Source organism: Vanellus vanellus (genome assembly GCF_965231255.1).
Source record: "Vanellus vanellus genome assembly, chromosome: 20".
Lineage (NCBI taxonomy): Eukaryota > Metazoa > Chordata > Aves > Charadriiformes > Charadriidae > Vanellus > Vanellus vanellus.
The window spans coordinates 6683379-6696516 of NC_138925.1; the positions used below are offsets into that span (position 1 = coordinate 6683379).

Genomic DNA, 13138 nt, shown 5'->3' on the forward strand with positions numbered 1-13138 from the left:
TGGCAGGGGCTTCCCTGGTAATGAAGCATCCTGCTCCCTTCCTGGTGCTAATTAGGGGCTGCCTGAGGAAGTGTCACGGATGGGATGGGAGGCATGGATCTGAGCTGCTGTCATTACACCTGGTGCAATGGGTAGCTGTAGAATCATAGAATGGTTTGAGTTGGAAGGGGCCTTGAAGATTATCCCGTTCCAACCCCCTGCCCTGGGCAGGGCCACCTCCCCCCAGCCCAGGTTGCTCCCAGCCCCATCCAACCTGGCCTTGAACACCCCCAGGGATGGGGCAGCCACAGCTTCTCGGGGCAACCTGCGCCAGGAGCTCACTGCCCGCACAGTCAAAAATTTCTTCCTAGTACCTTACCTAAATCTCCCCTCTTTCAGTTTTAAACCATTACCGCTCGTCATATCACTCCCCTCCCTGATCAAGAGACACTCCCCAGCTCTCCTGTAGCCCCTTTGGGGACTGGAAGGGGCTCTAAGGTCTCCCCGGAGCCTTCTCTTCTCCAGGCTGAACCCCCCCAACTCTCAGCCTGTCCTCACCGGAGATGAACGTTGCTGGCTCACGTTGTTGTTCTTTGTGCAGGAGCGGCTCAGTTCTGATGAATGCCAGCAGCTCTGGGCCCAGACAGCAGTAAGAAGTGTTCTGCAACCCTGACTCTCCCTCTTCCCACCCCAGTTTCAGCTGCCAGTGTGGATATGCTCCCAGAGGCTCCTCTCAGCTCATCATCTCCTTTCCGCTTTTCTTCTCTGTGGTTCTCTGGCGGAAGGCCTCCCACCCTGGCCTCCCGTGCATCGGTCCAGAGAAGCACTGGCGGGCTGGGGAAGGTGTTTCTGAAGGTGGCTTCTGTCGCTTGGTTGCTGTGCCTGGCTGGTGGCCCTGCTCCTCTGCCTTTTGGGAGGAGCCGCCCCTCTCGCCCCAGCGTTTTCGATGAACACCCGACGCTGTGAGCCCCTGGGCCAGGCGAGGTCTGCCCCGCAGGTGGTTGTGCGGTAAACGGACACCGTAGCGGCATAGTTCACTGCCCCATCTGCTCGTCTCCGGGGGCCGGAGGCAGCTGGCAGGCAGGCAGAAGCCAGCTGTGGCTCCAGCTGTTGCGGGGTGGGAGCTGCCCGGCACGCTCCCCTTGCCTGTCGGAGAATGCAGCCGCATGGCCTGTCCTCCGGGCCGCGGCAGTGCCCTGACCTTCCTCCGCTCTGGGCTCTTTGGAGGAGAGGTCCGAGCGCTTCGGTGCACCCCTTTACCCTCCCCAATTAGCCAGAGGACAGGAAACCCTCGTTAGCGTTCCTGTGTGCTCTTTGCCCTGAACCAGGTGGTCACTGCGGGACGCAAGGTGGAGCCTCAGAACATAGTGTAGCTGAGCCGGAGCGATGCTCTTGAACCCGGTCAGGTCTTTCCCCCTGCCTTGATCTCTTCCAAAAGCCTTTCCTGCTTTTGCAGGCTCAGCCCAGGGCTGCCGAGGGAGAGGAGACTGCTCTGCCCGCCCCTGGAGTCATGCTGACTCGGTTGTGGCGGGAACCACGGTGCCATGAATTATTTGTAGCAACACCTTTTGCTTTTCCCCTCCTCTCCAGCAAGTGCACTTTTTTTTATTATCATCGTTGCTGTTGTTATTGTTATTTATTATCCCGTTTCTGCTCCAGTGCTGCCAAGAGACATGGAGAGGCTTGGCTGGCATTCAGCGTGGTTACAATAAGCCCGAGCCCTCCCTTTTGTTCCGTGCAGCTTGCTCGAGTGTTGTATAGATACCTCACTTTAGCTGTTTCTCTCCCTCATCTTCGGCGGCTCGGGAGGTTTGGGAAAGGTCAGCTCCTAGCTGTAGCTTTTTTTCTGCTCCAGACAAGTGCTGCTGTCATTGTTTGCCAGATGCCTTGCTGCGCCTCGTCTCTGCAGCGCTGGGATGATTTAACCGGGGCCGTGCTTCGCTTTAGATCCAGTCTGCTCCCTGACCTCGCTGCGCAGCCTTGCCGTGTGCTTTGTAGGCGGTTTTGAAGCACGGTCTGGAACAGGCGCTGAGAGATCCCACCTCCCCTCTGCAACCGGGGAACAGGCACAATAGGCTGCATCCTCCGACGTCCCAAGCGGGGTCTCCATCTGTTGCAAGCCTCTGGTTCACCACTGCCTTCCAGTGTCAGCCCTGCAGAGGTGTCCGTCGTAGCTGGCTCCAAAGCCTCCAGCTGCCGTGTTGCTGTGGAGAAGGCAGCTTTGGGCTCGGTCACAACCAAGCCCTGCCCTGGCATGTCTGGCGGGTGATGTAGGAGACACACCGGTAGGAAAACATGTGGTCACTATCCTGGGGACGTTGTACAGATGTCACGAGAGGGGCAGCAGGCTGGCAGAGCCCTGGTCCATCTGCGTGGCCCTGGTCTCTGGTGCTTGTCCCAGTTGGGCGGGCAGGTGGATGATTCCCTGCCGTTTCCTTGCTGGAGAACCACCTCTTCACTCCTGTCTGCCCCGTCTCCTCTCCAGCTCGGGAGCATGAAGGCAAAGCCAGTCCCTTTGTTGTACTTTGTCCTGATGCCCAGCAGAGCAGGACCCAGCCCCGAGCACCTGAAATAGCAACGGCACTGGGAGGAGAAGAGCGACCTGCAGCCCCTCACTTGGTTTGATAGCATGGTCTTCACCAACACCTTCGGGGAATCAAATTTAAGAGGTTGTTGCACTTCTGTACGCTTTATCTGCTGCCTGGAGTTTATTCGGGCTGTCGTGTACAGGCGTTAAGACAAGAGCGCTTTGTGCATCCCTTATTGCTGCCTTCTGCCCGCACCAGCAGAGCGGGTCTGGCTGTGGTGGCTCCGGGAAGGCTTGCTTGGTGCTGAGTACCCCACAACTGGGCTGATAGCTGCTTCTTTTTGCTTCTAATTTCCCAACTTTTATTCCTTCCACGTCAGTGATGGTTACGCTTCTTGCATCCTCCCAGGTAAAATTAGAGAGAGAGAGAGAGAGAGAGAGAGAGAGATGTTGGGGAAGAAGAAAACTCCCTCTGAATTTCATCCTTTGCAGAACTTGTTGGGTTGAGTCATGTTAGCAGGAGTAATAAACCTGTATCATCTCCTGGGTCTGGCAGGGGAATTAAGGCATTTTGTTTTATTCTTGTTGGTGTTCTGAGCTTGCATCATCCCGCCGCATCGCAGCATTGGATGGGTGAGTTTCCAAAACCATCTGCTGTGAACAAGTAGGCTTCTTCACCAGTAGCACCAGCGGCGATCAGAAGTAGAAGAAACTTAAACAACCAATTTGCTTGTCACAATTTGTTTCGGGTTTGAAGCATTTTTCTTCCTCGCTTTCTCTGCTTCTCAGCCTCGTCGCTGCAAGCTGGGTCCTCGGCCGCGGGGAGGACTGATGAAGCGTGGCGTTTGGGGGGGTGCACCCTGCCGTACCCCCACTCTCTGTCCTGCCCGGGCAGCCGTGGGGCAGCCGGGCCATCCCCTGGAGTGGGGATGAGCTCCGAGGCGCTGCGGTGTGCGAGCTTCTCTCCCGGGGATGGAGCTCGTTGGCAGGGAGTGGGAAGGCGTCTGTCAAACACCGGTGCTGTAAAAGCTCATTTTTACAACATTCGGTTGGTGCAGAACAGGCGGTAAATAAATACCCTTTATAGCATCTCTTTTGCTCACGTGTTGGCCTGTTATAACCCTAATGTGTTTATGAAATACGATTCTTGGGGCAAGGATAGAATGAAACTTCAATTCTGATAAAGTATCAGTTTTCTTTATGTGGCTTGGCCTAATTAGCTTTATAATACTTTGTGGCCTTTTTGTTATTTACCATTGCTTTTATCAGATTGAGAGATTCTTAAATACGTACGGGCAAAACAATTGCGGGGAGGATCACTTGAAAAGGTAACAAGACCCAGTTTAGCTCCAAATCTGAACGAACCATTTTAAAAGTTTCTTTGAAGAAGACTTGTGAAGAAATTAAAACATCGCTCGTGGTTTTGACTCTTTCCCCCCCCCCCCTTCCTTCTTTTCCTCCCTTCCTTTTTCCCCCGGTCTCTAAGACGGCTCCATCTCTGCCTCCCCTGGGACTGGCAGCTGATTCTGCACTACACAGTTACCCTTCTGCTCCGCCGGCCTGTGCCTCGGGGGCGGGGGGCGGGATGAATCCCCGCTTGTCCTGCATTTCTCGTTCTTCACTTGCACACCTCCCCTGCACCCTCTAAACTCGGAGCTAAACAGACTTATCTGCATTTAAAAAAAAAAAAAAGAGAGAGAGAAAGAGCAGCAATGGAAAGAGCAGGAGAGACTATCCAGAGCGCTTCATAAAAATGATGAATTGCTTTTAGATATTGGGCAGGAGAGAGAGAGAGTTCTTTTTTTATTTGATGATATTAGTCTTTTAGCGGGGCATTGTTGGTGTGCGTTTGAGCTCAAAATCTCAAGGCAGTCAAAGGCAAACGCCCGGGAATTGAAGTGTAAATGAGCCACTGTCGAGCATTTTATTTTGCCTTTTATGATTTCTCTTTCTCTCATTATGTAGGTCAGTCTCCGTTTCTAACGTATGCGGTGTGCGTGGGAGAGCGCGGGGCGGTACGGTGCGCCCGGGGGTGGCAGGAGGTGCCCGCGGTGCGGTGGGTGCCGGGGCGGGGAGCGCGCTGGGCGCAGGGACAGGGTGCCGCAGAGGGTGCGCGGTGCACGCCTGCCGGTGTGCGCGTACGTATGTGCCCAGCGGTGCGTGTTGTGAGCGGAGGGCTGTGCCCGTGGGCAGAAAGCTCTGGCATCTCATGCTCTCGCTGTCTCACCTGCAGACCACTGAGTCTGGAGATACCTGTCCTCTCCTTTCCTCCCTCCAACCGAAGAATTACATTTCTTACCGCATTAGCAATTCAGATGCTGAACTGGTCTGTGCTGGCTGCTCTGATTAGTGGATGTGATGAAGAGATTTGTGCATCTCCTTTAGAGAGATAACAGCCACGTGATTCGGCTGCTTTGCATAAATGGCAATGAATAAAGCAGCGTGTGCGTGTGGGACCATCTGTCCCACACTGGGACAGGTGAGGATGTTTTCTTCGCCATTCCTTGACTTTCCTTTCTCTTGCTGCTTAGCAGAAAACACGTTGTGTTGTGGAGGAATCACAAAGGCTTGGGCAGAGCAAGTGCTTTCTGGAGCCCTGGGGACGCTCCTCCGTGTCTGTAGTGGGGTTGGAGACAGGTCCCTGCTGCCTTGACCTCCCTGTTGTGGTGCAGAGCTGGTGACAGACCTTTCTTTCTCCGGTTCACACTGGCAATAAGCAGAACGGGCAGCCTGGAGTGAGAAGGGGTACAGAGGAGGCAAGAGGGCTGGCCACGGGTTTGTTAGCTGGTTTTGGACCATAGAATCACAGAATGGTTAGAGTTGAGAGGGACTTTTGAAGACCATCTAGTTCCCCCCCCCCGCCCTGGGCAGGGCCACCTCCCCCCAGCCCAGGTTGCTCCCAGCCCCGTCCAACCCGGCCTTGAACACCTCCAGGGATGGGGCAGCCACAGCTTCTCGGGGCACCCTGCGCCAGAGGCTCACCGCCCTCACAGTCAAGAATGTCTTCCTAATATCTCATCTAAATCTACCCTGAGCCCCCTCTACACCTCCAACGCACCCTTGGTGTCCCTGGAGAAGGACCCAACTTATCCGCCTGGTTCCCGGCAGGCAGCGAGAGGCTGCATGGCATCCTCGCCCTAAGCCAGGGAAGGACTTTGCTGTGCCGAGAGCATCCCCCTCTCGCTGGCACTGCCCTTGCGGTGGTCCCCCGGAGGGCTGCAGCCTGGATGGTGGGAGCAGCTCTGCCAGGGGACAGAGGGGAGGCACGGGTGGGCACGTGGACCCGGGCACTGCTCTGTACCCCTCCTGTTCGCAGAGGAGCAGCCACGGCTTCACCTATCTCCATGTCTGTGCCCACAGCGTGTCGAGGGATGCTCTGCGGGTTCGGGGCGGTGTGCGAGAGGAGCTCCACCGACCCCTCCCAGGCCTCCTGCGTCTGCAAGAAGACAGCTTGCCCCATCGTGGTGGCTCCTGTCTGCGGCTCGGATTATTCCACCTACAGCAACGAGTGTGAGCTGGAGAAGGCCCAGTGCAACCAACAGAGGCGGATCAAAGTTATCAGCAAGGGACCGTGTGGTGAGTGCAAGGGAAGGCTCTCCTGCTTTCCAGAGGTGACCGTGCGAGGAGGCCAAGGAGACTTGTCCTGAGCTCATGTCATCACTGCGGTGCTGGTGGTGTCCTGGGGGATGGGGACGGGTCCGATGGGAAGGGACGCTGGGAGAGCCACCAGCTCTGCCTTGGTGATCAGTAGAATTTAATAAGCAGGCAAACTGGTGGCCAGAGGCGGTTCAAGAGGTGCGTGGCAGCCCAGCGGGGAACAGCTCTGCCTTCTGCACCATGCTGCCTCCCCGGAGCAGGTCACATCTGCCACGGTTAGGAGTTGGAGTTGGAAGGGACCAGGCATATGCACGGGTTGAGGAAAGCCCTTCCCCAGCCTGGCGTTCACCAGCTGTGAGCAAGGAGCTGTGGAAATGAGACCCCCGTCTCCTCATCTCAGAGTAAATTAACGTGACCTTTCTCTCGTGCGGCGTTCTGGCTTGCAATAAATCTGCGCCCGGCACTCCTGCTGGGGCTTGTCAGAGGGGAGAGAGCGCCGAGTGATTTATTTAAAATAATAATCATAAAAAAAAAGTGACAAATAAAGGAAAAATAAAAGAAAACAAGCTGGCAAATAAATTTTGGCCCTTCCCCATCAGTGAGGAAATTGCTCCTTGAGCTCTTCCTCTAATTATGGTTTGCAGGAGGCGCCTTAAGGACCCTCGTTTGGCTCGTTTGCTGAAGCAAGAGGCTCTCGGAGAGCATGTGCGGGGAAGGGAGTTCGCAGCAGTGAGGCTGAGGGGTTTAGATAGGAGAGGCTCTGCTTGAAGTGCCAGGTGGGGAACGAGCCCCCTTCCTCCCGTGCTGTGGGTTCGGGGTTGATCATACCTGCCTCCGTGGACATCGGGGTGGCTGAGCTCCCTGCTCAGCACCAGGTACGCAGCACTGGCTTCAGTGGACAGGAAGGGAAAGAGATCTATTGCCGTCATCTACATTTCTGGGCACTCAGAGGGACTGGGGCTGTCTAGGTAGATATCGTGGTGTGTCGGGTTTATTTGTCCCATGAGAAGAGCGAGTGAGTGAGGACAGCGTGGGAGCCGCTGTGCTCACGCCTGTGCTGTGCCCCCTCCTCTCTCCCACAGGCTCCAAGGACCCCTGCGCGGAGGTGACCTGCAGTTTTGGCAGCACGTGCGTCCGCTCCACGGACGGCCAGTCCGCCAAGTGCGTCTGCCCATCGTCCTGCAGCGGCGTGCCCGAGAGCACGGTGTGCGGCAGCGACGGCAAAGACTACCGCAGCGAGTGCGACCTCAACAAGCACGCCTGCGACAAGCAGGAGAATGTTTTCAAGAAGTTCGATGGCGCCTGCGGTGAGTCCTCTGCCTCCCTCCTCCCTGGGGGGTTATTGCTTTAAAAACATTTCCTTCTGCGTCAGGATTATTGCGGGCAGACCAGCGGGAAATGGCAAGGGTTGGGGAGAAAAACTTGCCTGCTGTCACCAGCTCAAAAATGCGGGTCGGGCAGAAAAAAGTCAGTCTGTGGGTGACGGTTTCTGAAACGCAGAGCGAGCCGGTGCTTCCCCCGTGGCGTTTGGCTGTGAGCGTTTCTGCTGGGGACCCACTGACCTAGAGAGAAGTAGCAACATCTGTGCCACCTCCTTTCCCTCCTGCCGTCTCCCCTGGCTGGAGGCCGCCGGCTGCAGGTTTTTTGGCAAGAAGCCTGCTGGTAGCCGGCATCCCGGGGCTCGCGGGCAGGCAGCTCTCTCTAATGAGAGGAGCCCGACAGGCACGCATCCCAGAGCGCAAACACAGTCCTGCCACCCCGAGGACGGCTTCCTCTTTGGCTAACGATGGCTGTGGATACTTGTAATTAAAAGCAACTGTGTTCATTAGGAAAACCGTGAGATCAGCCAGGACACGTGCCAGACCAGTGTTTGTCCCTGGGGAAAGGAGTGTGGGAGTGTGTTTGGGCAGGCTGCGAACCTGGAAGAGCTTTAATTGCACTTTTGCTGCTCAGTCCCAAGTAGGGCGAGATGGGCACAAGTGGGAGGTGCGAAAGAGGTGATGCCGCACCGGGTGCTCCTGGTTTCTAGGGCAGAGAGGAGGCTTTGAGCCTCACTGCTCCTGTGGGGTCTTCTTGACTTTAGCTGGGCATCAGCAGAAATTCGGGTTGAGCAGCCAGGCTGTAGAACCTGAAAATATTGGAAGGCATTTGGACTCTATTGGGTGTGCTGTAAGGTTTGAGGATGTACTACTGCAAGGCAGGGGAGAGAGTGGGGATGAGCAGTGCAGGCAGAGCACATCTCAAATATCCTCATCATGCAGTCCCGGAGATATGTCTGTGCGTCTGCCTCACCCCAACCCCTCTGATGTGGTCCCCATCTCCTCAACTATACCGCATCCCTGCCCCACTACAGCAGCCTTATTTACCCACAGCTCCTTGAGTCCACGCAAGATGTTCTTGTGGTTTTTTGTTGGGGGTTTGTAGAGGCCTCCGAGGAGATAACACGTCCCTGTCCGTCTGCTGGTGTGACTGCAGGGCAGCAGCAAGCACGGGCAGCTCTTGCCGGAGGGGGAATGGGAGACGGATTGGGTAGGTCCCGTGGGAGCTCCTTCATCTGCTTTGTTTCCATGATTACTGCATGTGCTAAGACAGACGAAGCAAAAGAGCTCAGCTGTGACCCTGTCCTAGGCCAGCCTTCTCCGTGGGATGCGGGGGTGACCAAAAGGGAGCTCCCTGGCCTGCTTTAGAAAAGCTGGGGAAACGGGGGACTGTATTGTTTCCTCCCCTTGTCAGCCTGGGACCGTGGTCAATGCAGGGATTTCGGACCGGTAGGATTGAAGGGTGGAAACATTCGATCGTGTTTCTGCAATTGCAGAAAATGAATCAGCACTCTCCAAGTACCTGCTTGACAAGGAAGAGAAAAACCCAGGGCTAGAGTAGGGATTAGCGATCAGTCGGCACCTGTTTTGCCCATCTCTTTGGTGTGCTAATATGAGCTAAGCTCATCAGAGAGACTGATCCGGATAAGCCCAGATTGAAGCAGTGGGGCAAGGCAGCGTGTGGCCCTGGCTGCTTTCGGGGCTCTTCCAGCACTTTGGGAAGACAGGGAGGGAGAGTGGGAGGAGCAGGGTGGGAGGACCAAGCATCTTGCAATGCCCAGCGAACATCCGTTGGACTCGGGAGGTTCGCTTGGGCTGGGGGGGGAGCCCTGTTCCCTAGACAGATGGGAGCGAAGGCAGCTCAGGATGGGGGAAAAAAGGCAGAGCTCATCCCAACCGTCGGTCACTTTGGAAAGGATGTGTGTCCTCGGTGTGTGCAGCTCAGTAACAAATGAGTCCTCCCGAGTGCGGAGCCCTACAAATGTCCAGTACCGAGGAAGAGCTGAGCGCACGTTGAGTGCTCCTGGGGAAGGTACCCTCCGTACCCTCTTGGGGCCAACTGGGAGGGAGGAGGACAGGCCGGGAAGCACCTCTCTGGGTACGGCGTGAGTGTGCCTGACTGTCTGCCCTGACTCTGTGCGCAGACCCGTGTAAAGGCGTCCTCAACGACATGAATCGTGTTTGCCGGGTGAACCCCCGCACCCGAAGGGCAGACCTGCTCTCCCGCCCCGAGAACTGTCCCTCAAAGAGGGAGCTGGTGTGCGGCGACGACGGGGTGACGTATGACAACGAGTGCGTGATGGGGCGCTCGGGGGCCATCCGAGGACTGGAGATCCAGAAGGTGCGTTCAGGGCAGTGCCAGCATCAGGGTAAGTACATCTCTGCTTCCTGGGGAACAGGAGCATTTGGGTTCCTGACCTTCCCCGCCTCTCCGTCCTGTGCTCTTGGCAATGAGAGTATACCCCCTTCCCCTGTCCCCGGGGTGGGTGCGAGCGGTGCCATCCTCTCCCTTCCCAGACAAATGCAAGGATGAGTGCAAGTTCAACGCTGTCTGCCTGAACCGCCGTGGCACCGCTCGCTGCTCCTGTGACCGCATCACCTGCGATGGCGCCTACCGACCTGTCTGCGCCCGGGACAGCCGGACCTACAGCAACGACTGCGAGCGCCAGAAGGCTGAATGCCACCAGAAGGCTGCCATCCCAGTAAAGCACAGTGGACCCTGTGGTAAGCACTGGTGCCACTGGGCTGGTCGCCCGCAGGAACACTGGTACCCCCTCATTTCTCACCTCCCAGCCCCAGCAGCCGCTTTAAGCCCAGCCTGCGTCAGTCCCTTCCGTGCAGGCAGCGGTGCTCGTGTTGATGCTGGGACGATGCAGGTAAGTTGTGACTGGGTGCCCACCGTCTCAGCAAGCCACAGGCTCTCTTCAATCTCGCGGCTCATAAGCCCCGATTATCCGTTCCTCCCTGTTCTTTTTCCTTCCAGCAGTCCTCGTGTGTGTGTGCATGTGTTCCTCCTTGGTCTTGTCTCTGTCTGATGTGCTCAGTAACACGGGGAAGAATCATTTGTGTTTAAACAGTACCGAAGTGTCTGTTGATGTCCAGTTGGTTTCTCTCATTCACCGCCACGGCCAGGCGCACACTCGCCACCACGCAGTCCCCGTGCAGCCCATGCCATTCATTTCTCCCAGGGTAGTGCCAGTCTCCAAGCTCCTTCCATGCTTCCCCCTCCATGCCTGCCCGCTTCTCTCAGCTCCAGGTACTCTCCGTAAGGAACTCTTCCCAGCGCGCCCGCTCTCTGGATGGCTCGTCGTGTCTTTGTCTCATCTCTGGGAGAAGCTTTTGACAAATGGACACTTTTTTTGGGCTTACGTGATAGGATGGGGCCTCGGATCCCTAGGATGTTGGGAACGTCCAATTTTGAAATTGTCGCACAGAAAATTAAGGAGGTTAAACACTGTCACTGGATTGATCTGTATAAGTTGAAAGGACTGTTCACTTTAGCTCAAATTGGTTTTTACTAGCTCTAGGATCGTGTCCTATTATTTTAAGCTGGTGTTTCATAAGGTATCAGATGTATCAAACCTTCTGAAGTACTTGGAAATTAAGCCCTGTGTTGTGGGTCTGTTTTGTTGGCTTTGTGCTCCTGCAGTAGGTTTTTAATGCTGCCAAGCTCAGCTGCTTGAAAACGGTTTGTCAGGCTCCCAAAATCACACTGGATATAATCACAACTGTTATTTTTAATCATCTGTTTCGCTGCGTTGCTGGTGGTTGAATGCTTAGCAGTCAGTTCCCCAAGTTCTCCCTACGGGGAGGGCAACAGAGGCGCCTTTCAGTCCTCTCTCTCCCTGGGAGCTGGCACTGGATGGCAACCAGAAGCCTCGCCGGGAAGCCGTGCGCTCCGGCAACTCCTGGTGCTCATTTTCCTGCTTGTGTTATGTCACTGTGGAGCTTTGCTGGAGGTGTGACCGGCCCCTGGGGTTGGCATGGGGAGGGACGGGGCTGCCCTGGCGCAGGGGAGGGCGAAGCGAGGTGCCCGTGGCCCGGCTCCGCTGGGCTCCCGAGGCAGCTCTGGGGCAGGGGAGCCAGGAGGTGGTTGGTGGCCGGGCTGTGGTGCCCTGGACTCTCTACACACCCTTTTCTGTTCCTTCTTTAGGGTCAGGCCCTTGCTAAGGCTTCCTGGATTTCTAGGGCGAGCAGAGAACTCATGCTGATAGTTACCCTGCTGTCAGACGCGCGTCGTTTCCACCACGTTCGGTAGAGTGAGGCCAGTGGACAGTAGGATATGGTCCCTGTGCATCTACTGTTCCTCTCTCCATCTTCCTCTCTTTTATTTTAGCTTCCCCCCCAACTTCTCTTCCCCCAGACGAGGCCTGCAGATGTGCACATCTGCTTTCAGGAGCTACATCCTTGTTGGGTAGGAGCAAACAAAGGCTGTCGTCTGTGGGAAGTAAATCAAAGCTGGGGCTGTGTCTGTCAAAGCCTGGGGTTTCAAAGCCCCCACGACAGCTCCAGGCTGCCCTGTGGCAAGTCACCATAGAATCACAGAATGGTGTAGGTTGGAAGGGACCTTGAAGACCATCCAGTGCCACTCCCTGCCCTGGGCAGGGCCACCTCCCCCCAGCCCAGGTTGCTCCCAGCCCCATCCAACCTGGCCTTGAGCACCTCCAGGGATGGGGCAGCCACAGCTTCTCGGGGCACCCTGCGCCAGGGGCTCACCGCCCTCACAGTCAAGAATTTCTTCCTAATATCTAATCTAAATCTCCCCTCTTCCCGTTTGAAGCCATTCCCCCTCATCCTGTTGGGAAGAAAACACGTCCTCCTCCACGTCCACCAGTTCAGACTCAATGCGAGATGAGAAACGGATTTAGAAACGGGGACGGGGTGGTGGTGTTGCTTGCCAGCCTGTGTGTCCAGACAGGTCTTCTCAGGATGAGCACTGCTGGTGGTGCGAACTTCTCTCCTGGCTGAGGCTTTTTGGGATGCAGGGATGGGACTCGTGGGACACTTGGCAGTGGGCAAGACCAGGGGCTGAGGGAACTACAGGCTCCGTCTGCATCCAGCACCCAGGGTGGGGAGCGTGGTGAGTTCATCCATGCCTCTGCAGGGATACAGGAGGTGCACGGAGCTGGGGAAGGGGAGGAATGGAAAGATGGGGGCCATTAGTATGATCGCAGTGTTTTAATCTGAGTTCTGCTGCTGTTTTTTTCCAGCAGCAAGGCAAAGGAGGCAAAGCCATACAAAACAGTCCAGGCCTTGTGTTTAGTCCTTCTCTACTTTTACACCATGATGGGACAGCTGAGAAAGAAGGGATGGGATGAGACCGATGTGGACAGGAGGTGGAGGGAAGGTGTCTGTAGTTGCATCTGTCTCTTCCTCCCTGCCTCTCTCTGCTCGCTCTCTCCCGCTTTCCTTCTCCCTCCGCTCTCTCTCTCTCTCTTTCCTTTTTCGTCTGTGTCTTGTGTTTTACAGTGTTGCCTGTTTGGAGGAAGGAATTGTGTCCTCGCAGCACCCTTCTGCTCCCTACCCGGACATCTCTGCTAGGAGGTCGGCTTTCTCCCCGTCTCCGTGGCCAGTGACAGTCCTGGCCTCTTCTCACTGCTCCCCTCCTCTCTAGTTTTGCTTGAGAGCCCCTGGGATGGAGAGATTGCCCTGGTTTTGCTCCAATCCCTCACCCCAAACACTTCCTGCTGGATTGGAAATGCCTTGCAGTGCAGTG

The 13138-nt window shown here is 56.0% G+C and overlaps 1 protein-coding gene across 1 annotated transcript in view; it reads left to right on the top strand.

Moving 5' to 3' along the window:
- The window catches only part of AGRN (agrin), a gene marked incomplete at both ends in the record, with an annotated part of 134723 nt that overhangs the window by 81698 nt on the left and 39887 nt on the right, over positions 1–13138 (top strand). Inside the window, 4 exons of the mRNA XM_082493355.1 lie at positions 5867–6082; positions 7186–7410; positions 9567–9791; positions 9940–10146. Coding sequence (XP_082349481.1) covers positions 5867–6082; positions 7186–7410; positions 9567–9791; positions 9940–10146 — 873 coding nt within the window. The remainder of the gene's footprint in view (positions 1–5866; positions 6083–7185; positions 7411–9566; positions 9792–9939; positions 10147–13138) is intronic.